The 26,602-nt window shown below is 39.6% G+C and overlaps 2 protein-coding genes across 4 annotated transcripts in view; one reads left to right on the top strand and one right to left on the bottom strand.

The window, feature by feature from the left end:
- The first annotated feature begins 4,864 nt into the window (after positions 1–4,864).
- SRP14 (signal recognition particle 14) lies at positions 4,865–12,861 on the top strand. Of its 2 annotated transcripts, none has more exons than XM_086613437.1 (5): positions 4,865–4,918; positions 5,440–5,512; positions 6,147–6,259; positions 6,865–6,897; positions 12,566–12,861. In XM_086613437.1, the coding sequence occupies exons 1-5, from the start codon at positions 4,895–4,897 to the stop codon at positions 12,623–12,625; spliced, it is 303 nt and encodes a 100-aa protein (XP_086469563.1). In that variant the 5' UTR covers positions 4,865–4,894; the 3' UTR covers positions 12,626–12,861. The 2 variants fall into 2 exon arrangements, with proteins under 2 accessions (XP_086469563.1, XP_086469562.1); XM_086613436.1 differs by lacking the exon at positions 12,566–12,861 and adding an exon at positions 7,237–8,132.
- EIF2AK4 (eukaryotic translation initiation factor 2 alpha kinase 4) overlaps positions 8,918–26,602 on the bottom strand; it is a 41,321-nt gene continuing 23,636 nt past the window's right edge. For both annotated transcript variants that reach the window (XM_086613434.1, XM_086613435.1), the window contains 17 exons: positions 25,797–25,918; positions 24,622–24,671; positions 24,360–24,528; positions 23,764–23,880; positions 22,482–22,547; positions 21,699–21,869; positions 20,983–21,117; positions 20,745–20,852; positions 19,863–19,991; positions 18,177–18,263; positions 16,690–16,802; positions 15,071–15,129; positions 13,875–13,972; positions 12,530–12,598; positions 11,872–11,916; positions 10,625–10,749; positions 8,918–9,444 (listed from right to left, as the gene is read on the bottom strand). In XM_086613434.1, the coding sequence (XP_086469560.1) occupies positions 9,390–9,444; positions 10,625–10,749; positions 11,872–11,916; positions 12,530–12,598; positions 13,875–13,972; positions 15,071–15,129; positions 16,690–16,802; positions 18,177–18,263; positions 19,863–19,991; positions 20,745–20,852; positions 20,983–21,117; positions 21,699–21,869; positions 22,482–22,547; positions 23,764–23,880; positions 24,360–24,528; positions 24,622–24,671; positions 25,797–25,918 (1,718 nt within the window). In that variant the 3' untranslated portion in view covers positions 8,918–9,389. The remainder of the gene's footprint in view (positions 9,445–10,624; positions 10,750–11,871; positions 11,917–12,529; positions 12,599–13,874; positions 13,973–15,070; positions 15,130–16,689; positions 16,803–18,176; positions 18,264–19,862; positions 19,992–20,744; positions 20,853–20,982; positions 21,118–21,698; positions 21,870–22,481; positions 22,548–23,763; positions 23,881–24,359; positions 24,529–24,621; positions 24,672–25,796; positions 25,919–26,602) is intronic.

Raw genomic sequence — 26,602 nt, forward strand, 5'->3', positions numbered from 1 at the left:
GATATTAGCAAGAAATTCTTTACAATGAGAGTGGTGAATCACTGGAACAGGTTGCCCAGAGAAGTTGTGGCTGCCTCATCCCTGGAACTGTTTAAGGCCAGGTTGGATGAGGCTTTGAGCAACTTGATCTAGGGGAAGGTGTCCCATGGCAGGGGAGTTGGAACTAGATGATCTTTAAGGTCCCTTCCAACCCTAACCATTCTATGGTTCTACGATCAGTTGTACAGACAACCAATACAACATCAGGGCTGTCTTTCTTTTGGCCTTTTTATTTTTCCATTTTTTTGTGAGATGAGGGCTTGTCACAAAACCATTTTGAGCATGTGTGAGACACTTCACAGTACGGTAAATATACATCCCTTATCTTCCCTGACAGAGAAGCTTTCTAAAATCTGGACGGTACTTCAAAACCATGAAGCCCTTTTCCAACAAACAATCTTTCTGTGTCTCACTCCAGATAGGCTTTGGTTTGCACTACAATAGTAATGCGGCGCATTAGAGTTTTAAGAAACGTATCTGTATCTATTTCCTGGTCTCCCTCGCAAAATATAAATCATCGTTAACATTGCTATTACACAAGGAAAGTCAGTGCCTGTTGAACTCAAGGTTACACTTAACCTATCTTTGAAACTCATTTCATGTAAATATCATATTAAATAAAATAGAGAGAATTCACTAAGATGAACAGAAATGTTTAGGAAAAAGCTCAGGGTACATGAACTGGTTCCTAAGACATGAAAGAAGATCTCCTGTTTCTCGTGGAGAGCTTCTCTTTGGAAGTTGGCCTTCTCATCAGGGGCTCAGCAGCTTTCTGGTGGCATATCCTGGTCTCAGAAAGATCTTTCTGAAATGCTTTGTTTAATTCTCTGTCTGAATCCATAAGGAATTTAGAATTTCTCTCTTTTTCATGGTCACTGGCTGATCAGGCAAAGATACCGCTTCGTGCCCGTATATCTGCCTTGTTCAACATCTCTCTGATCATCATCCCCTCGCACGTCCTTTATTTCTTTTCGCAAAGGACACTTATAAAGAAGGTTAAGACCTGATCTGGGGACTGATGTTCTCCTGTACCCACGCAACCTGCTAATTGCTTTGTTGGAACTCTACTTAGCACAAGAAAAAAGAGTAACTGTTCACTGCTGGAGTCAGAACTTTTCTCCTTCATTTCCCTGGCACAGAGCATGGGGATGTTTTGGTAGCTATTCCAGGGTTAATTGTCTTTCTGGCCAACCAGCCGCTGTTAAACGTTGGCTCTGGAAGGCTTTTCCTTTGCCCATTAATCTGAGGTCTGGTGAGGCCAGTAAGGCAGTGAGGTGTGCATCTCTGGTTTTACGGTGCTAACGATGGACTCGTAAAGGCGGGGCAGGGGGGAGGCTGTTAGTGGGGTTTTGCTGTTACACTGACTCTTCTTCCCGTGCGTGGCTCTACTTTGACGTGGTATGCTTGAACTGACAGATCAAAGAGAGTTACCAGAACGATCCACTGGTGAATTGTGGGCCATTATCTGTTATTAACTCATCTTGAGCACTGTGGTGAGCAAACCGTAATTTACAGTGTGTGATTATGTTTCTGCTCGCTGCGGTGTGCAGCAGCTGAGGTTGTGTGGGTGATCGTCCATAACGAGAAGTAATCTTTCCTAGCTAAATCAAATACATCTTTGCCAACCTCTACTAAGGCTGATCGAGAATTTAATTTACTTCTAATTATTTTGTTTTTCTGCTTCCTGCCCCTCCCACCACATTTAGGAGAGGAGAAGGTTTCACGTTCTCTGTTTCTCTTCAGTACATGCTTGCTTCCAGGAAAACTTGGAAGCGCAGCAACAACCTCTCCAGTTCTCTGCCAGATTTCCTTCAGGATTTAATGATTCAGGTGGCTGCATTTGCTAAATTTTTGCCAAAAAAAAAAAAAAGAAGTAGTTCTCTACTGACACCATATAATAAAGTTGAGCAAACAGGAGGGCTGGTAGGAGACTTATTTTTATTGCCTGGCTCTAGTCACATGACAGATCAAGTTACAAAATACTAATACCCCTGCCAGCTCTCAGGATCCACCAATTAATTCCTCTTGCTACTGTTTTAATCCAACCTGTCTTTTTTTTTTTTTTCTTTTTTTTTCCTCCCTTTTTTTTTTCTAAGGGCAAAAGGTGAGGGGGAAGGCATTGGACTGGGGCAGGAGATGGAGTGAAAAGCATGTATATCATGATTGGGAGTATCCCTTTAGCTCCTTCAGTGTTTGTTCAGCACTTTTTCGCCAGCTGAATAGCTTATTCCCTCTAAGTGTTGGCAGCCTTTGGCAAAAGTAAAGCAATGTCAGCATTCCCCTGTTCCATCTCTTTTTTGGAAAAGAATCGTTAAAAATATTCTATTTTCACCTTGTTTGCAAGTTGTGATGGAATATTCTCCCCCAATTAAATTGTGACATTCTGGCTTGAATAACAACTTCAAGATCAGGAAGATAAGCTCTCTCTCACACACACACACAAAATCAATCATCCTTATTTCTTATGGAAAGAAATTTAGCAATTCAGCGGAGCCACTTCTTTTTTAGCAGTGAGACAAATATATTTTCAGAAAAATTGCCGATAAAACAATAGATTTGAGAAATGTAAACTTTCTACAACTCTCTGGAGTTCTTCACAGTGGTTTCCCCCTTGTCCCTTCTTCCAGCATGCAGCAATACCAGAAGCTTTGGTGCTGCAGGTTCCTGCAAGGCATCTACCCAGACAGGGTAGGGTCTGTGACCATGGTAGTTTCCAAGGAGGAGTACATTGCAATTGTTTTGGGTTTTTTCCATTTCTGCTCTTCGTTCACAAGTTGATTATGAAAATCTCCAACACTATGGCATCGTTGTCATTCAGAGCTCCCTTGAAAACACAACCCTACTCTGATTTCTGACAAAACAACCTCTGGTAATTAGCAGGAGCTTGTTATGACTGCTCCTGCGACAGGCAGGGTTAGAGGAAGTACCTATCAGCAATGACGCCTTGCACCCACCTGTCTTCACTTCTTGTGGACACTGTGAGCTTTAGGGGGCAAGGCCCATCAGTTTCTACAGTTGTACAAGGCTTTGGCCTGTCAGTACTTTCGACCACAGCACTGATGACGTTCCCTTAGAATGCCTCTTTTCAGAAGACTTAAATAACATATATTCCTCACTTCAGTTTTTATGAGTTTTTAATGCTATAAGAAATGATGACATTTATTTTTCTGAAGTCTTTCCTCCTCAACTGCACATAATAATACCAGTGCAAAAACATCAGGAGGATAATACCATCCACAGTTAGGGAAAGGCAGTGTTGGATCTCTACACTTGCTTTGACTCCAACATAACAGAGTTAATTTAATAAACCGATAGATTTTGATAAACCATAGCCGTGTTGTGATGACCTGCTGCTTGGGTACTTGTCTCCTTGTTCTCTAGGCTGTTTCACCTCTGTGTGTGCAATCACAGCACCCTCTACTGCCTCTTGGTTAACCTGCAAAAGGACAGCAATATCAACTCTAAAAAGGACTTCCGGAGTGACTGGACTCTCTGAAGAGTTTATCTATGAAGCAACACCTCCACCAATGAGAATGATAACGCAAGAGGGTATTTCAGTTCTGTCTCGCACGCAGTCCTGAGCTCCTAAGTGAACAGTATGAATTCCTCAGGGGCTTAAGCACCTATGAGCAGTCTGAGAGCAGTTTTTCCTTTTTGTCTGTATGTAAGGCATTGTCTTCCACCTCTGTTAGGTCCACGGAGGCAAAAAAAATTTCAATTTCCTTAGTGAGAAACGTCAAAAGGCACTAGATCAAATGCTACTTGTGTATGTTCCCAGATGAACTAAGCTGGGATTGACAGAAAACCACCCATTTCCAGAATCTGCCCCTCAGGAGCTTTAAGGATCATGAGTGTGAAGATGTCTTTTTCCTCATTGCTGTTTCCTCTAAAAATCGCGAGGTCTCGTTCAGCTAATCTCAAATCCCACTCCTCACCCTCCAAGCCTTCAGCCACTCACGCTCTGTCACCAGGACCCTTTGCACCAGCCGTTTTCGCACCTCACTGCAAACCACAGCCAGCTGCCGCTGTTTCTCACAGGAAGCTAACGTGGCGGCTCCCGAGCTGTTCCTGGTGCCTGGGGATGCCAAGGCACAGGCGACTGGAAACACCTGCTCCAACGAACGAGAAGCAGGGAGTCAGAGCTAGCTTGCGGCCTCCCACCCGCACCAGCTGCGCGGCACCCGGGCAAGCGCCCCGCTCCTCGACACGCCGAGGCCCGCTCGCAGGCCCAGCGGGTTACGCGGGGCCGCAGGGACGCGGCCGCCTGCGTGAGGCAGCCACGGGCCTGCCGCGGCGATGCGGAGTGTGAGGAGGAGCCGGAACGGCGGCGCCGCTCCTGCAGGCTGCGTGCGCGCGAGCTGCTCAGCCCGGGGAACGCTCCGCGCGGCGGCTGTTACCGGGCACCGCGGGGGGCTGTGAGGGGGCAGGGGCGGCCCGTGCAACGGCGGCGGCGGACGGAGCTGGGCCCCACAGGGGCCTGATCCTCGCCTCGGATCGGGGACGGGCTGCTCCTCCGGGAGCTGCTCCCAGGGAGCGCAGCGGGGCGGCCGACGGCTCCAGCCCGGCCCCGGGGCCACGTCGGCCGCCCCGCTGCGAACACCAGGCGCCGGCGCGGGGGCGCGCCGCGGCCGCGCGGCGCTGACGTGGCGTTCCCCTCGGCGGGTGGGGCGGGGCCTCGCCGCCGCGCGCCACCCCCCGCAGCGCGAGGCGCGCTCCGCCCGCCCCGTCCTTCCAGCGGCGCGAGCGGTTGGGGGGGGGGGGGCGTGGCCGCGTGTGCAGGGCCGGCCCCGTGCCGTGGTGCGCGTGCGCCCCCGGGTTCGTGCGCGCGCGAGGCGTTTCCGGCCGGCGCTGCAGGATGGTGCTGCTGGAGAGCGAGCAGGTGGGGCTGCCCGGCGGGGGCCGCCGCCGGGCCCCGGGGAGGCGGCCGGTCTCCGGCCGCGCGGGGCGCGCCCTGTGCCGGCTGCGGGGGGAGCGAGGCCCCGCAAGGGCCCGGGGTGCGCCAGGCCCGCGCGCGGCCCTCGCCTGCCCCGGCGGCGTGGAAGCGGCGGCGGGGGAGGGGAGCGAGCATCCCTGTACCCGGTGGCTCGGGCGACGGAGGGAGGGGAGGCCGGCAGAGCTGGGGCCGCAGCAGGTCTCGGAGGGGCTGGACCTCGTTTTCCGGAGTCGGAGCCTCGGGCTGGGACCTCGTGTCTTACAGCTTCTGCGCGGGGAAAACCGGGAGTTCTCTTTTGCTTGGTGCTTATTCCTGCGGAACTGGGAGAGCCCGGCATGTGGTACCGGCCTCGCCGGGGTGAGGCAGGGGCTGCTCCTGGGGCAGCGAGTCGCTGGGCTGCGCAGGGAGAAGGAATAAACGCCTGTGCAGTGGCCGCCAGCCAAGGATGAGGTCTCTTTCTCTTGCAGTTCCTGACAGAGCTTACCAGACTCTTTCAAAAGTGCAGAACTTCGGGGAGCGTTTTCATAACGCTGAAGAAATGTAAGTTTTAAGTGTGTTACTGGATTAAAAAGGCGTTAATCTGAGTCAAACTTAGTGTCGCTAGCGTGTGTTTTAAAAGATGCGGTTGTAATCCAGAGTATCTGAAAACAGAGCAGTCGCACGGACAAATCCATCCTCTTAGGTGGTGCAGTACTAGTACCCTTGAAGTAAGACTGTTTCAAAACTGGAGGAAATATTTGGACTTTCTAATTATTAAACAATATTTCGAAATCCATACGTTTCTATAAATGAGAATTACAGTTTTGCTTTTGTGTGTTTCTTTTTCTCTGGTTTCTGGCTAGCTGGCACTACTCGAGAAGTCAGGTGTCCTCAGCTGACGTTTGACGTGCATTTAAAACATGCTGCTGCTGAAGCAGGCAGCTCAGCAGCGTGTCAGGGCAAGGATTTCCTTTTTTTTTTCTCCCCCCAGCAGATGTAGTTTATGGAAGAGATCCTTCTGGGCTTACAGGGGAAGGGGTCTGTGAACAATGGGGCAGCAATGTGAGTTCAGCTGGCCCTAAATTCCAAGGTGTTTTACAGATCTTGCCACGAGCAATTTTTAACATCTCCTGTCAGGAGACATCTGGTGACTTTTAGTGAAATACGAATAAACATTCTCTGTCTTTCAATACAGATGATGGCCGAACAAAACCAGTCCCACGCAAAGGCCACGTAGAAAGTTTTGAACCAGCAGACAATAAGTGTCTTCTAAGGGCAACTGATGGCAAGAAGAAAATTAGCACAGTGGTAAGTGACAACTTTGGGTTAGAAAGATTAGCAGCCCTACTTGTCTTTTATTTAACGACCACATTTTAAGTGAAATTTGCCTTCACATGAATTTCATGAGAAGTGCCCTCGTAATTCCAGAGAAACCACGTGGTAGCTAAACACACAGCTGAAGTTGGGATGCTAAAGTGTTACACTTACCTGAAGTCTTAATGCTTACACTCAGTATTACAGATGGGACAGTAGTTCACAGTTTTGCTCTGTATGCCGGATTTTGCATCAGAGTGGTATTGCAAGACAGCAGAAAGGGACTCTGTCTGCTCTCAGCAACCTTGGCTGTTGTGTTTTGAGTTTGTTTCTTCGCATTCTTCCCATTTGACAACACATGGATTTGGGATGAATGGTCTGCAGAGGATTTTGTTAATTGAGTGAGGAGTGTTTTCAGTTTTCTAAATCAGTCAAGTCCTGTGACATGTCAGTACAGCCTACCTACCATTCAACGTGACGAGTTGACCCAACTGCTGCTGAAAAGACTAGATGGTCACTGGTGGGTAAAAACATATTGATACTTGGTTTGTAGTAGAAGCCTGTGTTGTCTTGGTTAACCTCCAGTATTACTTTTGTAGGTGAGCTCAAAGGAAGTAAATAAATTCCAGATGGTAAGTTTTATATGCCTTTTGTCTTCCTATTCTGTAGGTATTGGGGAGTGGCCAGTAGGAAGCACTGGACAGCTGTTAACGGGTTGATTCATGCTGAACTGGCATACGGATTAACCTTAGACTCTTCATCTATCTGTATTTGTTTAAAAAAAAAATCCCGTTGTATTTTATCTAGCTTTTTGCATTGGTTTAGAAACAGTAGTTTCCCAGTGTAGGGTGTAAGACCCTGATTCTCTGAGAAAATGCAGATTCCTATCCATTAGCAATATGTAAAACGCTACCTCTAGTACACTGTCACTTAAGTATTTGTTCTTTTAATGGTTCCTATTGTTGTTTCAGGCATATTCAAATTTGCTGAGAGCTAACATGGATGGCCTGAAGAAAAAAGACAAGAAAAGCAAAACCAAGAAGAGTAAAGCAACACAGTGATGGAACAGTGTCCTGCCACCACTGTAACAGACTTGACCCTTGCTCAAAGCAAAGTCCATTTCTTTTTGAGTTACTACGTGTCTTTGGCTTTCCTTCCAGCAGGATACTGGAATGTGATCAGTACTTTTGTTTAAACTGAAAGCAGAAGGTGCTTTCTGTGGGTTGTTGTATGGCAGGACTATTTACAGGCTTTTACTGAAACAGCTTTACACTCAGCTGCCAACTAATTTTGTACTTGTACTGCTGTTTGTTTTGTATTATACAAGGGGCACTGTAAAACCTGTTCGGAGGGTAACAGGATGAAGAGAAATGCGCTGTACCATGAGCAAAGTAAGACTGGAGCAGGAGCGACAGATGCCCAGTTCTGTAGATAAGCCTCAGCAGTACTAGGGAAAGCGGGTGCCAACGTATTATCAGGAACAGCTGACTTCCTGTTTCTGTCTTTTATTTTGAGGGGGAACAGGTCTACATGCTGCAGTGCAGATACCCCTGAGGCAGCCAGCACAGGGCTCGAGCTCTTGCAGAGCCAGGCAGCTGTGCCTTTGCTCTGTGCTGATTGAGCTGTGCTGACCCTGGCGAAGGGTGGGGGGACGGCAGGACTCTGCATCACGTTCCCTTCAGACATGGCTTAAAAATGCTCATGTCACCTAAACTCCTTCCCCAAGCTTCATCCTTCAGTATATTCAGTGATCTGAATTTCCCCATACTTGACATCTTAAAGTAGATCCTTCCTATGAGCAGATGTAAAAGGTGAATACTTAATTGTTCCTATTAAAACACAAATGAGAAATGGATTTGGTTGTTAATGACTGATGTGACTTGTCTTGGTAAATGGCCAGGAAGGGTATGGTTATCTGTGGCTTTAGGACTGACTCCCCTGGTACTACGTTGTGTGTTGCTGTTACAACTTTCACAGTTCTCAGAAGTTCTTGGGTTTTTAAAGTTACCTCTTCACGTATTTTAACTTCGCCGTGCTCTTTACTACAAGAAAAGAGCAGAAAAAGGAAGTAGGTATTTCTTAAGGCAATGAGCCTCCAGCGCTAAAGGCAATCAGTTGAGTTGGAGAAACACGAGTAAGCTGTTTAAACAGAAGGTAGCAGGTGGGGAGGGAGGATAAACAGTATTTCCCGAAATTCCTAACTTTTGCATATATGTTCCCATATTATAAGTAGCTGGATGTGAAATACAATGCATAGTTAACTATGGCTGCTGTAACCCATCTTCAGATTTGCTCAGCTTCACTTTTACTGATGGGGCTGTTACCCTTCTAGCTTCAAGAAGATAATTATAGGATTCCCACCATTACTATGACTTTAACTTCAAACTTAATCTGACCACCCCTGTGAAGAAAGCTAGTTCAAGACTTTAGTTATGCCTCGAGCACATGCAGGTTACTGTTTCTCTTTAAAAGTCTTAGGTTTAGGTCTGAAACAAGTTTTTCCTGTATCAGGTCTTACTTCACCTCCCAGGAAGCTGCTGCAGGACAAGCACAGGCAGCCAGGCTTGCAACAACTCTCTCAGCTTGAAATATACCATCTTTTATATAGAAATGAAAACAACAGGTTTTTTAAAAAAACACCACACAAAGAGCTTCAAGAAGGCTCAGTAGCCAAACTTTTTATTACATAAAAACACTTCTTCAAAAAAGTTTAAAACAGTTTGTTAGAGCTGAAGATAATTCATCTTCCCTCATCCTTGAACCGAGTTTCTCATTTCAGTGTTACTGTTGCATATTGACATAAAAGGCATTCTGAAACTGTATTTAAAAAGAAAAAGCAGTTTTACGCCTGCACAGCTGACAATCTCTTTTGTGGCATAAAGAGGCAAGAATTAAATGATAATACACGTCTCTGGCTGTAGTCAGACTTGCTCCTTAAGTACCTATAAAACATTTATTTCTACTTTTTGACGTAAATTTACAGTTTTATATTACATGAAATTCAATCTGGACACATAAAAAGGCATTAGTTGCCTGTCTTGCATTACTGCAGCTTTTTGAAACTCCTTTTGACAAAACACTGCTGTCTGCTGATAAAAGCATCCCATAAAAGATGCTCTAAGCACTAAAACAAAACCTTGTAGTCGTCTCGGTAACTGTACAGGATAAGTGCTGGAACCCTGTGGAGGGGAGGAAAAGAGGATTTTTAAACTTTGAAACTGCAGGTTCAAAAGCTACAAAGCCTGTGGCAAATCTTAGCAATAAGCTAACAGCAAAGATTCAGCAGAAAAGCAGGAAGTCTTCGTTCCTTTGGCTGTGACTGCCGTTTTCCCCGTTCTTTCAATTTATCTAGCCTGTTTAGTTTTCATTCAGTGATCTGAAGGCTTATGGCTAAGCAGTGTGTTGTGTGCACGGCTCAAATGGGAAAGGAAGACTTTCTCAGGGACTGCATTATATTCACACCCAGCACTATATAGAACATTTGCATGTACTGATTGGGGTCTGTTGCTCACAGCCTTGCAAGCCACAGGAAGGAAAAAATGTTTCACTTGATACTTAGTTGCCTTACTAAAGGTTAGCAAACCTGAAGCAATTTCAGTGATTCCTTTTTCTTAGAGGTGCAAAGCCAATTTTTAGTCTCATTTTAAGGTTAATTAGTACCTTCAAGCTAAACAGAGGTTTAAGAAAATAGGACATAAACACCCACATCTCACTCAGCTGGACCAGTACATGCAAGAGTTGAAAACTTGAGGCTTAAAACTGGATGTGCTCAGACTATCTGTTTCAGCCTTGCCAGAATCCAACAAGGAGGCTGAGTTGAACATAAATGTTTTTATACTTGGTCGACAGAAATGAGCTTTACTGTACATGGTGTGAGAGCATGCATTGTGTTTGCTTAAAGCTGGGTTGTCTGTCAGCTGTGCCAGATTCCCATCGTATTCCCTCAAAGCAGGAGGAATTAAATGCACTCATCAGCTTCAAAAGGCAAGCTGGAGTCCCTCCCATGAGAAAAGAGGGTAACTACGTAGTAGAATAGCAGTATACCTGAATGTATGTAGTAGTTTGCTATTAAGTTTTATGAACCAAACAGCAAATAAGGTAACAGTGGGAATACATTTTAGAATTTCTTGAAAAGGCTTATAAAAGTGAAGAATTTACATGGCCAAAAACTCTTCCCCGTTTGTTTCATGTTAGTGAAAAATAGCAGTCAAGGAAGTACACACATTTCCCAAGTATTTCTTATTTCTCCCTCTCAAGGAGAGGGAAAGGGGAAGACAAGTTAAGAGCAGCTTATTTAGTAAAGTTTGAATGCAGAAATAACTGAGATGTTATGTACCTGTAAGAGCTTAACAAATTTACCTCTTTTCCATTTTGATACTGTAAATATCATCACAAATTGCTTGTAAGTATGAACATCTCTGTTTTGGCCATCGTGACATCAGTTGTCTCACAGTAGCATCAAAGGCTTGTCTGTCTCCATCAAACTAAGAAAAAAAATTGACAAGGAACTATGATAGTCTTACATTCTCTCATCTAGGAAATACTTCTCTGGCTAGGATTCAGTTTTCTGAACGTTGTGTAATGTTACTTCTCCTTAATTAAACAGGTTATTAAAAAGGTTTCAAACAAAATTCATGCAAGCAACGTGTGCAACTTGATTTTTTTTTTTTTTAAGAAAACGTACAAAGAATTGTCATCAGTTTATTAACACAGATAGTTCAGCATTAAAAAGGCATAAGCAATAAAAGAGGCTCTATCAGTTTAGCAACGCTGGACAGAATGAGAACTGTGGTGTAAGGGTGGTCAAAAGTGAGTAATATGAGCTGATACTTTATCACCGTAAAAAAACCTGCACACCCCATCTGCATGATTTGTATAGACTGGATGAACTGTATTTTCAAAATACTTTTCAAATGGTTTCACTGGGGTCTGACTACCAGACAAGCACCACTTCAGAGCGGCAGATACAAGGTATGAAAGTACTAAATCCCCTCCAGGCCATTCCTGAGTTTGCTTTTTTTGGAGGTGGGAAGGTGTCTATCTCTATAATAAGGACTTCTGACTTTAAAACTTCTGCTGTCATTGGAGGAAAGAAAAGAGCTTTGTCTTTGGTGGTTTTTTACCCTTTATCAAGCAGTTTTTGAGTTGTTAAAGGTGTCAGTATAATACTTATACATCCCCTTTTTATCTCAGCTTCACTAAGATATGTTTCAGCTACTGTACTTGAAACAATTGCCTCTGGTTTAGATCCTCCTTCATGGACAGCTTCAAGAAACACCTTTGTTGAAATGGCTACTAATGCTTATTGGTTTCTGAAAATAAGCAGTAAGACTTAATTTCAGTTAACTATTCTTGAGAAAAACAGAGCTGTGGATTAGGACTTCTTAATCGTGTCTTGTATAACTTGGGCATTTGACAAAAAGATTTTTCTAGCCACAGTCAAGCTCTTTTAGTTTAAAAAAAAAAAATCCTTTCAAGTTTTAAAACCCAATTCAAACTCCTTGAGGAGAAAAAACTACAATGGGTGAATTTTACATGCTACTTCATTAGGAAGAGAATCATCTACCATTCAATTAGAGTTTCAGCAACAATACTTAATTGCTTACCTCTAATGATAAGAAATGTATCACAGTTGCTTTTGGCAGATCTACCTGTAAAAACGTCATCAAGAAATCGGTATTTAACAGTTCTTCTGTTACCAGTTTGCCAATTAGAGATTAGCTATACTGAAGGGAGTCAGACTTTTTGATTTCCAAAGAAGGACTCGTGCTGATAGAACTGGAATTTACCAAAGTTTTAAGCTTGATCTCTTCATAACAGATTTGACTATGGAAAGTTCTAAACAGGCGTAGGCAAATAGGCAATATGTTTCCTGAAAAGTATACACCATTTTAAAGTCCTTTGTAACATGGTCAGCAAAGTCTGAAAGCTATCTACAAACAGCAGCTATGTTAGTTAAAACACAAGAGCAAATCTAGCAGAAACAAGTTACCAAATCTACCACAGTAGTTACCCATAAGGACAGCTTAAGAATTTACAATAAATACTTGTTAAATTTTGTTCTATGCAACTATCCAATATACATGATTTGAGATACTTTTCAAGTATTACAGAAACATGCCATGGATCTTATTTAACCAGCAGTTTGGTTCACTTGGTATCTCTAAAGCAAGGCTATTGTCAGTAGTTTGTTCCAGATAGCAACTGCATCATCCAGTTCAATTAAGAATTTTAAATTACTTCAGGCTTCTGCCAAATACTTACTGCTAAAATCTCAATCTCACTTGTTTTCTGTTGCAGGCTAGAAACGAATGTCTGAAGTCTTGTTTGTACCTGCCAAAAAAAGATGAGCAAAAGTAAAATACACTGCTTCTGTGACACAGGTTGGGAACACTTATTTTCTATTTCATAGGTGCTAAGAACAGAACAGGCTGCTTCTAACAGAAGATGTAGCACTACATCGTAATTAAAGTAAAATTCCCATTTAATATAATTTTCAGTAACAATTCCACAATAATCCTCGATGAGTAGACAGGAAGGAGACTGGGGCTGAGTCACTCTTGCAGCAATAGTAAAGATTTGGTAATACTGGTGTTGTACTAAAGCAGATAGAACTGCATGTTACAATGTGAATTCCTGCATGTGTAGTTAAAAACTGCCTTTCTGTTTCTGAGTGTTCGGTAACTTCCCAGAGCAATGTGAGAACCTGTGACTGGATACAGGGAATTATCTCTAGCTGAAGAAGGAGGATTGACTTGAAAGCCAAACCAAATTACTGTCATGCCTTGTAACACTTTTTTCCAGAGCTAACTAGTAAACCTGCAAAGGCAGTACTTCACAAATGTAGTGGCAGCCCTGCACTACGTTGTCTTTTGTACCTTAGAAAGATGCTTTTGTATATTGAAAACAGAAAGCCTGTTTAGCTCAAAGCTCAGAGAATAACATCTGCTTCTTTATGTGGGTTCCGAGAACTATTTATAGTGGACATTTTTTGTTGCACACCCAAATTTGGACTGAAAAGGGGGTAAGATTACAGTTCTGGTTTACCATGTACTCTAAATATCTTGAAGCCAATAATCCTAAATGAGCAAACTGACAGTTGTTTCTAAAATAATTTATTCTTTTCTACCTTATTATAATACCATATTTTAGGCAGTTTTTTGTTTGTTGTTTGTTTTTTTTTTTTAAAATCTGCTATTTTTTCTCAGGCCTTTAGTTTGAGACAACATAATGAGATACATAAAAGTATGTGTTACAAACATATTGCAAATTAAAAGTAAGCTGAACTTGCACCTTTAACACAGTTCAGCATTTATAAAAACAAAAGAAAAAAAAAGGAAAATTCCAGAGCCACGGTTCCTGCCAAAATAACATTTCTACTATATATGTGCAATGATGGCTGATCCACATCATTACAGATAATCTCCAAGATCCAAAACGTTAAAAAGAGATGGTCTTTGCCTTAAACCTTTTGTGTTCTTATTAGTCTGCTTTGTGACTAAAGAACCAACAGGACATATGTGTGTAAGTTAGGTGATAATAAAAATGTGAATTCTACCATTCTAACTTCTAAGGGCCATTTCTTAATATTTATTTGATGTGTGTGTACCTGAATTTCTTGACGACGCCTGGCACTGGCAGATAATTTTTCAGGAGCTATAACACTAACATTAGGCACTACAAGAGTTCCATGTGATTCAAACACACCTGAAATGCAAACATACAGTTTTAGATTATATTCTTTCTTTATAAAAGAAGTAGCAAGAAACAGAAAATTCACAAATATTAATAAGCTAAGGTTTGAAAAGTTGCTAAAAAAAACCAAAGTCAAGTCAAGTACACAGGATGATGAAATGTGTTCACATAAATTCTCAAATGTTAACTTAGGACTTTGAAAGACTGGTTTGTAAGAATAAGTCGTCTGGTATTTTACATCACTGTTCCCTGAAAATAATAAAAGTTTGAAAATGGCTTTCAGAATTTTACAGAGGAATGTAGCATACATAATACTAAAACAAAAAAAAAAAAAAAGAAAAAAGAAAAGCTATTACAAGAATGAGGCAACTATTTAATGGTCAGTCCCATAGCAGAGTCAATGACAAAGCAAACAATAAACCCCAGCCCTCAGCTCCACCAAATAACAATAACTGAATCTGAAATGGCTTATTTTGAAATCCAAATATCCAGGTAAGCATGGCCGCCCTCTCTCCCTTGTTGTTATGCAAAGGGTGAGAAAAAAGTGTTTCTTTAAAAAAAAAACCAAACGCCAAACAAACCCCTATGGCCAACTATACAAGTACTTAATAATTATCAAAAATGCCAAACTATCCACACAAGTACTTAATAATATTTTTTTTATCTACAAGCTTGTAAAGGTGTTTTCATTTAAGAAAAAAAAATCTTAGTAGAACAGTAGGTCCATGTACATGGGTCTCTACACTGTAACAATCTCAGGTCATGTAATTTTTCATCAAGATAAGATTTAACTTCTCCTCACATAGGAAATGTTTACGATTTTTGATTTTTCCCCCCTCCTGAATCACTGCATCAATGAATGCTCATATGGGCAATATTCTGTCTGCTGGCCTAAGAACTTATTTGTTAGTTTGGAGAAAATTTCAGTTTTAGATAATTTAGAACTACATTTGAGATTAGGAGGAAGTGCCTAACCAGAAGCACTGCTAGAAAACATTTTCTTGCTCTGACTTTGGTAATACGTTTAAAGTTTATGTTCCAGCAATATTTTCTTATAATACAGTTTTAAGCAGAAATAGTTTGTATGCTCGATAACTAGAGACTAAATACCTGAAATGTTAGTAAATGATCCCTTTTGATTTGATAGTGAAAGATTATCTGAGGTTTCTCTAAAAATAAACAAAGACAGTTAGGTAAATGAATTTACAATAACAAAAGAAATATTTGTAATAAGACATGGTTTCAGATTATCGTAAAAACATACTTATTTCATTTTAACAGATAAAGAAATTTACAGAGACTTCCCAGAACATATCCGCAGATTAAATTCTATTCTGGAACAGACAGGAAATCATACAAAATTAGAGTACAAAATCTGATCTAGAAGCAATCTTTATGTTTCCTATGGATACAAAAAAAACATGCTCCCCATTCATGCAAGACTGATTTAGGTCCTAATACTAGAATATATGATGAGAATATTCTAAGTTGTTAATTTAATCTACAACTTCTTATATGCGAGATAACACTAAAGTATCCAAGCAATATTTATACTTAAGATCACACACATTCAAAGAAGCTTTCAATTACTAATTTGGATCCCTTTACTTTCCTCATTCAGGGTTCATTAACAAAGAAATTTGCCAGTGTTACAATCATAATTATTGCATTTCTCTGTTTAGTATTACCAAATATGTGTTTTTCTCTATTCTGTTCTCAGGATCTAGAAATAAGGTAACTTTTACAAAGAATTATTTTCGTTCACAGCTTCTAATAGAACCTGTAGACACATCACAAAACACACGAGAATCAGGTTAGTTGCAAAGTTAAATGCTGGGGCCAGACAAAAGAGATGGAAGAGGTGGGTAGCAGGAGATGTCAGCCACTTGCACAAACTCCTGTTCGAGTTAAGCATTTCCCAGCTTAATGATTTCCTTTATTGTTAAGTCTATTCAGAAATACTACGGATGTCCAATCTGTTAGTTTCTGAATTCAAGTTTGTGTGAATAAACCATGTCTGTTCCTGCTGTCACTACATACACACACATATAAAAACACATACATATATGTGTGTGTGGAATTATATATTTACAAAGGGATATGTGTGAATCACAGTGATACAGCTTATGCACACAGGAACTGTAGCCTCTCCTGTGATGTCTGTACTGACGTCTACTGGTGACAATAAATAGTAATTTCAAAGATAGGATGACGGGGTGTTGCTGTGTACCCTGAGTCTTTGCCAGGTGTTACTTTCACTTGTGCCAGCCAAAGTGTACAGGTGTGCTACAATTACACCTTCAGTTTTACCATATCAACACTGCGTTAGAACAAAAGGGACTTGCTGCTTTAATCCTTTGATTACACGGTACGCGAACGTAATGGACTTCTAATCAGGAACAGGGACTCGCAGGCAGTCCTGCCAAACAAACAATACTGGTGTTCTAGTAGCACTTGAGCTGGGTAACGGCGTGCCCCTTAATTCATGAAGCACTATGGATATTTGAATGTAACAGCAGCTAGGGAAATCAGCCTCTTTCTTAATCTCAATTAAATTATATAACAAGCCTTTTGCTTTCTTTTCGTTTCAAAAGGAACTCAGCAAAGCTCTTATTCTTTATCAAATAAAATCAAGATTTAACCGAGCATATCTTAAAATTATTTCATTAAAACAAGCATACATTCACGTCTGATTTTGACTATTCATGTTTACATGTTATGCTACTTACCTACTACATCTTTCGTCACAGATTTTAGTTTTCAGTTTCTGCATCAGGTGATCTATTAAGTCAGATTCTAAAATCCTTTTCTCCGTCTGTCTGTCTTTCTCAAAGGATTTCACCTATGATGTAGGTTCAGTGGTTCTTAAGATTGTTGATTCTTAAAATGGCATATGAATAAACTTATCAAATTTAGTCAAAACCAAACTAGATTATTCACTTGTTAAAGGTGAAGCACTCACAGGTAGGAAGCTATCATCATGATCATCATATGATCACTACCAATTAAATCTTTGAATAGATTTCCCCACCGTCCTCAAACATCTAACTTCCTGTGCATTCCCAAACCTTAAACTAGCTTAGCTACTTGTATTTAATATGTGATAATTATTTTTTTAAACAGAATGGTTTATAGGTGTAAATACCATATTAATAATGGCATATTTGGTTTGAGCTTTTTTTTTGTTTTCTAGTTAAGGAATTATGTTAGAATAAGGCTTGTCTTTCAGTTTGCAACAGTTAGACCCAAACATTCATAACATAGAATATTTGCTCCATTTTTTATATGGGGAAGAGATTCATCAGTAACACCACCATTCACCTCATTAGCATGTTCTTTGTTGGTTTTGCTTCAATATAGCCATACTTAAAAGAACACTCTAACAGTCTTGTGGAAGACATTGATATATTGCATTCTCATCACCAAAATCTATTTTTTCATACTGTTATTGCACAGCTATTTGCTCTCTCTGTTACAGTGACAAGGAGAGTGAATAATAAGTGAAAAATATTTCAGTAATGCACATTGGTTAGGTAACATGGCCACGACAGATACTGTCAAATGATTACTTCTTTTTCGGTCAAAGAGTGAAGCTTTATTCAAAGGATAATCATCTTTTTTCTAACAATCCAGAATCAAGAATATTTTATAACTTCTGAAAAGGTACCAGAACCACAGGCTGCGGAGCACAGAAGGTGGTAATTCATGTTGTGACACGGTCCAGACTTTCCATCTTAACCTTAGCTTAGAGAGATGAGGAGTGTAGGTTCAGACTCTGCCTGTGTTAACTACGTGGATTTTTTTTTAGATTTATGTTTTAATTGTATTTCTTTTGTAACATGGAAATCTGCCAACTGCAAAGATCACCGAGTCAACTAATTCATTTTGTAGATTCAAAGAAATCAGAGGCAACAGAAACCTTTTTCCATGTAAAGGCATCAATGACATAAGAGTCAAACAATGTTTGCACTAATTTTCAGACTTTCCTAGAGGAAAGGAGGTCTATGAGTAACAGTGTTATGGTGGGATAAAAAGCATGCTTCTTCAGAAGAACTTTCTACTACTTAGCAACTGAAACTGTATTTACCCGAATTCCATCTACTTAAATACTTTACTGAATAACAATTATCTTTAAAAATAAAAAAAAATAATAAAAAAGTAGAACAACAGATTATACATATGAAATATGACTGAGCATCCTCGGTCCCACACTTACCTTCACATGACTACCTTCTTTATCTGACACGAGAGCCACATATGTAATCCCAGAGCATCTGCAATATTCCTGCAGTTCTTCCTGGGACTAAAACGGGAACAGAGGAAGGAGAATGGGATAGAAATTTGACAGACTATAAAGTGATCACTGAAGTAATCAAAGTCTCCTGTCCTTAACTAAAATTACTTGATATGCAGCAGTTACACTGATTACAAGCTGCTGAGAGAGGAAAGCTTTATTAACAAGTCCAGGAGGTGAAACTTCATTATGTGTTTATTTATCCACCTAATGATCCTTAAAAACTGAAACGTGTTTTAAGTCTACACTAGACAGACAGAATGCCTTGGCCTGCAGTCCTAGTTCCCACATGCAAGGCCTAGCTGGATCTAGAACTGCAGGGTCTACATAACTGTAAAAACATTGAGTGTAATGTCAATCACCACTGCCTGCAGCTTTCACTAACAGCTCAGTCCTGCACGACTGGTACTCTCATGAAAGCTGACTGCAGCTGGGTTTCATGTAAACCTGAGGCTCACTTACAGCATTCCCAGTGCTGAGCCTACTGAAGGGGTTGCTATGCTGACTTAGCAGTGGGTTGCAGGACAGTGTTAGACAGAGGCAATAACTACCCAAATCTCCCTTCCTTAAGAATTGCAAAAAGGAGAGAACCTAGGGTGATCATAGGAAAAGCATAATGAATGATCTGGATTTTTTTAAATTCTGAGGGATCAAAACTGTTGGAAACATTATGGCAAAAGACTACAAAAGAGTCAGGCAATTAAGGGAGTAAGCTCAAAACTGTCTGCTCAACAGCACATGACTCAGAATGGACAACTGCACAGTTGTTTCTTTTGTTAGTCACCAACCAGCATACTTAAAAGTGAACCAGACTCAACGATCCTCAGATAACTGCCACCACTATTAACATAGACTTCAGCACTGCCATGTAACTCACTACTCCAGTGAGGTAGTAGTGGCTAGAGATCTGCTTGGTTTCAACTGGAGAGAGAAGAGGGCACAACTCAGCTTGCCTCTCTCTCCTTCCTACCACACATCTCTCTAGGGACTACATGGGGACCCTGCAGCTTAGCTAATAGCTCAGTTTATTAAGCTGTTTTTCTGACAGTAGAATGGTATCAATATTCCTTCTGTATCTGATAGTCTTCAGCCACCTGAATATATTAAAAGGTGATGTTACTATTGTGTTCCAGACGTGCCCTTTATTAAGGATTAACTAATGAATTCAGGGATCCTACTTGCAGCCCTCATTGAAAGCAAAATTTATTGCCTTCACTAGTACAAAATGTTTCTGCTTTGAAACATCCTCACTTCACTTAATTGGAGCTAACTGGCCTCATTTTAAATTCAATATGCGAGTTTCCCCCTTGATTTCAGTAGGCCTTAGACTCCACACTCTGTGTATAATTGGGGAATTAATTCCCCTGTGCTCTGAGGAGCACATAAAGATCCTCCACAGCATTTTTAAATAGGCTAGGAGGTAGAGAAGAAGAATGCTGCAAGGCCAGAGAGACTTTCTTAGCATTACTGTATCTGAATAGCACCCTACGTACTCAGTTTTATGAGTCTGTAACTCAATAAAAACTAGAAAAAAAAGAAAAAGGATAGTCTCAGGCTGCACTAATCTTAGAGAACAATGTATTTAACACATGGAGATAGAAATTCTACCTGGGACCAGTCATACATTATTTCGGCTGGAATTCCTGCAGTCCAAAGTTTCTGAACAATATTGATAGCTCTACCCATTGACATCTGACCAACACTTACAACCAGCAGGTCACACGAGCTGACAGAAACCTGAAGTGAAAACAAAGGAGACAATATTAGCCACGAGACCATCTTTTCCCCCTCATAAGGCAGTTAAAGTAACAAAGATAGATAAATATACTAATGTTTTTCAAAATGCATCAAGCTAAAAAAAGAGGTTAGATCCACCTCTTTTTAGAGCCACAATCTACCTAAGCACGTCTGAAAGTCACTGAAGCTTGATCTTTCATGAAAAGCATCCGCACAGCCTCAGCTTGCAAAGTATACTAGCCTATTTTGTTCCTTCCTTCTCACTCTGCTTAGCAATGTTTATTTATCCTTATAAAGAAAAGTTAATAAAATATATATTCCACAACCAAGTGAAATTGTGTGACACTGTACAGAGTAGTCTATTTTCTTAAGTTTCCTTTCATCTCCACCTTCTATACTTTATTATAACGAAAAAAGTGATAGGGGCAAAGTTAACACTTATTAGTTAAATATCTACAGTTGTACTATTCTACCTGAAACAATCCACAGGCCGAGGAAAATGTCTCATTTAAATTAAAAATAAAAGAGTATAAGCCTGATGATTCTCTCTTCCGTAATTCTTTTTTTACTAAATAATTCTATATAGAGAAACATAGAAGAAAAACGGGTCATCTTGATGTGTTCTGTCTATTTCAGTATGGTGTTATTTTGGAACACATCTGAATATCTTATTTTTCACCCATCTGTGGCTACAATTAGGTTACTGAACCGTCAGGAGTAAACAAAAACCCCCACCTCCCGAAAAACACTTACAGAATCCTCCACGCTGGAAACAGCAGCAGTTATTTTATCTATAGCTATGCTGACTCCAACAGCTGAAGGAACTGGTCCTACTGCCTGTGGCCCTCTAAATTGTGGAATCTCAAAACAAGACAAAAAAACAAAACAGAAGACTCAAATAGTTATCTTTGCAATATGTTAAAAAAGTTTTTCTTTTTTTCATAGTTTAAAAAAAAATAATCTAAATTCATTAAAAGAGATGAGCACATACCAGATGATCATATCTGCCCCCTGCAGCAAGAATTTCAGGCACAGTTCTTTGTCTTCTTTTGATGTACGCTATAAACTGGAAGATAATACCGTTGTGCTGCTGTATTTTGTAAACTAATCCCAGATTTATAGAAACCTGTAAAATAAAAATGAATATGTGTACAAGACTTGTACCAGTATTACCAGTTAATGGAATTAGTTTCCTATTAGCAATATGGATTGAAAACACTGTTCTCACATAAGGAAGACATACGGAAATACTCCTTATCTTAAAATATTTAAAATACAGTTAAAAATAAGGAAATGATGCTTCCATCTTAGAGCATCCCAAGAGACTTACAGCACAAAACCCAAACAGCAACGTGGACGAGTAGTCATCAGCTTTCTGTATTTTTAAAATATTTATAGTTTGTTTTAAAATTTAAAATTCCTTTATGCTCTAGGTAATGCCTTCAATCTTGGTTGGGGGCAAAAAAAAATCCGCGTGTCATTAGATGGAAATTAAGCCAGAGACTTCTGACTGGAAGAGGTCTTATTCTTAAAACATGTCTTTAAAAAAAATAATAAATAAATCAGTGCCGGTATCATTATTTGCCATCAAAAGACACTATGATGTGCTTTTTCTATTCTAAAAATATCATTACTTTGTTTCCTGGCAGATTACAAGGCCCAACAGCCTAAAAATCCATTAATTTATCAGCAGAGTATTTTACAAACCTGAAGTTTTATTCCAAGTTGCTTTAACAGACCAATGATCTCCTCTAAATCCTTCATGCCGTGCTTCAACAGCTGAGTCACACTTGGCTTTTGTTTTATCATTGTATTTAAAAACGGAAACAGGTTACTTGCATCTCCCTTCTGCTCAATGAATCTGTAGAGTCGAGAAAGCTAAAAAACAAAAATCTCATATGAAACATAGGTAGCACCACTGACAGCACTCATAATAGGTCACATCTGAAAAAAAAAAAAAAATTTCACTTAGTGTGACTAAAACATCTGCCTTTTTGCCCAGCAGCCTGTTCCTACCTAGGGAGTTGAGGAAAGGAATGGACAAGTACAAGTCTCATGAGGGTGTCCAGAAGTTAACCTCAACTCTTTATTCACATTCATCGACTTTTGCAGCCATTATTTTTTTTTTTTAAAGTTTCTCAGTTTGTTTTACTAAATACCACTGTACAATATTCCATCTACCCTTTAATTGTTTCCACAGTCTGAAACATACATTTAAAAACTAGATGACCCTTTGAGGTCCCTTCCAATCCCTAACACTCTGTGATTCTGTGTGATTCTTTGAAAAGAAGAAACTTAGACAGCTGCAATACTGACTTCCAGAGAGAACAGAACAAAATCAGATCACGTCCAAAGAGACTGATCTATTTTGACAAGTGGATGTTAACAGTTTATTTTTCTTACTCTGGTTGATTAAATTGCAAAGTAAATAAAATATTACTGACTTATGGCAAGTTACAGGGAAATTAACACTGAATTAAAATTACTTACACTATTTGATGTGAGAGAAAGATTACAGAATTTGGCTTCTACTTCTCTTTTAGTTAGCTTTTCAGTCTACAAGAGAAACAGATTCAAATGTTTTGGACAACTGAGTTACCAAAAAAATGCCCTACTATTGCTGAGAAGAATTAAAAAACAATTTTCCAAGACCTTTAATTAAAGGTTGCATTTACAAACTGCAGTAATACTATAAAAGAACAAAACCAATAAATAACACATTTTTCACCTATCTTCCAGTGAGGCCATATTTGGCTTGGTTTCAGGAAGCAATAAAAAGCAGAAAAAAACCCAACTTTGTTGAAAAGTATTTCTGCATAAATACTGAAATACTTACGTAAATTAATAAACAACAAAAAAAAGAATAAAATGACAGGAAATAAAAAAGTCATTTTGTTGGGATTTACAAACTACCTTAATTATTCAACCCAAATTTCCTCAATTTTCTCTGCTTATAATGTAGAAAAGACCAACATAATATTAAGATACATTTTAAAGTTTTTATTGAATAGCCTACCAGGTCTTAATTATACAGGTGAATAATTCTCTCATAAATACACATTTAAAAATAATCTTAAAACATCCCAATCCAGAAATAACAGAAAAGTGATTGATCTAATCAGTAATTAGAGAGCATCTAGTGCTCTCCACTATCATTAGTAATTGTGATTACTTATCATTAGTAATTAGTGGAGCATCTCCCTTATGAGGAAAGGCTGAGGGAGCTGGGTCTCTTTAGCTTGGAGAAGAGGAAACTGAGGGGGGACCTCATTAATGTTTATAAATATGTAAAGGGTGACTGTCATGAGGATGGAGCCAGGCTCTTCTCAGTGGCATCCAATGACAGGACAAGGGGAAATGGATATAAGCTGGAACATAGGAGGCTCCGCTTAAACATGAGGAAGAACTTCTTCCCAGTAAGGGTAACAGAACACTGGAACAGCCTGCCCAGAGAGGTTGTGGAGTCTCCTTCTCTGGAGATGTTCAAAACCTGCCTGGATGCTTTCTTGTGTGATCTGATCTAGGTGGTCCTGCTCCAGCAGGGGGATTGGACTAGATGATCCTTTGAGGTCCCTTCCAATCCCTAACATTCTGTGATTCTGTGCAATTAATTTAATTTTACAGCCCAAAGAAACCCAGCCTTTTCATGTATCAACAGGATATTCCTTGTTATGCTGGCAATGTGCTGTTACTCATTTTTAGAGATAGCTCCACAAAATAAGATACTCTACAGTGATGGTTACAGAGATTAGATTAATAACTAATATCTTACCACAGCATCATACAGAATGATGTAAACTTGATTGAGTTTATCCTCTGGTATCCCACAGTGCAGAAGTATAGCTTTCAGTAAGGCAGTGTGGTTCAAGTAAATACTGTAATTTCTTTCCTAATGAAAGGTAAATAAAGTAAGAAAGAAAGAGAAAAAAAAAGTTCTACTTGCATTCCATTTCATTAAAAAAAAAAAAAGAGAAAGATGTTTCCCAAACATTTTGTCATAGTTCACAACTAACTTCAGACTTCTCCTTCCACAACTTATTTTCCACCTAGACTTAAAAGAATGGCAAGGCTTGTCCCATTCTACAATAATCATTCGCCTGACAGAAGACATGTTATTTCAATGGCACGTTAAGGATTCAATTAATATTTTCTTTGCACGCAAACCTATGTTTCATTTTAAGTTTACCTACGAAACATATTTTTGATTTAAATGAGAGTGTTCTATAACTGACCATAGATAAAACGTGAAAACAGTTCTGTACTTAAGGTTAAAGGAACTATGCTTTTTAAACACATTAGATGAAATATTTACTTATATTAAGATTTTAGGATGGAAAAGAGAGCAAAGGGAATTATTTGAGAGTCTACCTGTAGCACTGGAAACTCTTGAATGATTTCTGAAATGGCATAAATTGTTTCTGCTACAGGCAAAAAGCTATTTCCAGTAGATGTAATGATGTCAAATGCACATTCTAGGAGTTCTTTGGGATGACAGCGGTCTAACTTCCGAGGTCTGAAAACTCGCTCTATACAGTACCTGAAGGAAACATTGAAGAGTGAATCAGCATCTTCGGTGATCACTGTCATAAAGCATGGTACCCGTGCAAAATGTCACCTCTATGTCCCTTACCTTTTCAAGTTGGATATGTTATTTCTAGCTACAAATCTTGCAAAAGGAATCTAAAAAACAAAATACATTAAAATTGTTGAAACAAAACATTCAGTCTGACTAGGCTCTGAAACTGGAGATGAATTACTACTGTGCAGTAACACTTGTACTCTCACACATGTAATAATGCCTTAAATATTTGCCATAGTGAAGTAATATTAATCTAATAATCCTTGCTGCAACTTTTATATAAAAACATTCCGCCCTCCTGCCAAGTTCCTAGAAGATCCTGGACAGGGACCACAAGGACATTTCTTAATTACCCTAATGCATGCAAAACGCATCATAAATCAACTATGAGTACATTAAAGTGTACAAAAGGTATTTTGCTGATTTTATAAAGATATAAAGGAGTATTTTTAATAAGTCTTCGGTCAATACATTTTCCAAAAAAAGTAATTCTAACAGAAAGATCAGTTTTGTAGATCTTGCACAAATCCTTAACTGTGAATCATACTGTATAACTTGATGTTAAAAATGCAAAGGAAGGGTGAGTCAAACTGACCCTAAATTAATAAAATGGAATATAAAAAGTCAGGTTCTTTAACCATCAATAACAATAAAAAAAACATAACTTAAAGCATTCAGGTGTTAAATTGAGTGCAAGGTAATTAACTAGGCCAACATTACATGTAGTTGGGTATTACTCATAGAGGAATTCCAGACATTAAAACTTGAACTGTGCAAACAGCAATTCCTCTCAAGAGTAGAATGGTCCTTGACAACATCTGTTTGAGGAACATAAAACTGGACAGACTGTTACCCACATCCTCTATAAAGACATGAGAAAGGGATGGCAATATTAGAATTTTCACTGGTCATTGGAAAAGTCTCATATGTGCAAGAAAAAACCCAACCCAGTAGTCACATTTACCACATTTATAATATAGCATTATTTTCACCTATGTTAAGAAGACAAAAAAAAAAAGTGTATTTCTTCCCTATGTCATCATGGCTCCAGCTGTCAAAACCAGGACAGCACTAAGGAATACAGGAAGAGTCACTTTGAAAGATACACTACTTGAACAGTCAGAAGTATAAGCTTAAACCAAATAGTGACTAGTGAATAAAAAGTATCTACAAACACCACAGCATTCTTCAAACCCAGCTTTGCCTGCAGAGATGACACTACTTACTCTGAGGTCATAAGGAAGCATTACCAGCATCCCACTGTGGTCCATGAAATATGAAGCTTCATTATGTTCATATAGTTTTTTATTTCTGGGCATTAGCAGTGGAGTATGCAGTTTGATGGCTCCTGCACAAAAATAGTAAAACATTATTATCTCCCATTTCAGAAGTAACATCTGCTTTTTACAAGCTCATGAACCACCTTGTAGAGCATGATAATCTCAACCAATACTTTTTTAAAATTACATTATTTTAATTATTCTTAACAGGCTTTCTTTAAGTGGTGGAAAAGAAAATTCATCAAACAAACTCTGATGTTCTATCTAGCACGTTGCTTGGGCTCAGCAGGCAGCCCACAGTGAGACAGAGGAGAAATGCCAATTCCACAGCCCCAGCAGAATCCTCACCTTGCCCTCCCCTCTTTAAACACCACCTTTCACAAAAGCATGCATACAAAACAGGTAAGAAACTCTACAGACACCAGTAGTACTGTTTCAGTCTAGAGGCACTTCCACAGAGAACAAATATTGTTGCAGACCTGTTTCATCCTGTGTCTCAAAACAATACTTGGAGTGTTTATGGTTTGCTATAAAAGCTCATAAACACCTTTTTTTTTCTCCTGGCTACATGAATCCAATCTTCACTGAAATCTTACTATTAACAATAATATCACTAATCAGTGAAAAATACTTGCCTGTTTTAAACTCTCTACTGATTCTCAAACAGCTGTTTTAGTATAGAAGCTTCTCTCATGTTGTCAATTAGATTTCAACACAAACATTTAGATCAGGAAAAAAAAATGCAAGGAAAT

Source organism: Tauraco erythrolophus, chromosome 6, assembly GCF_009769465.1.
Source record: "Tauraco erythrolophus isolate bTauEry1 chromosome 6, bTauEry1.pri, whole genome shotgun sequence".
NCBI lineage: Eukaryota > Metazoa > Chordata > Aves > Musophagiformes > Musophagidae > Tauraco > Tauraco erythrolophus.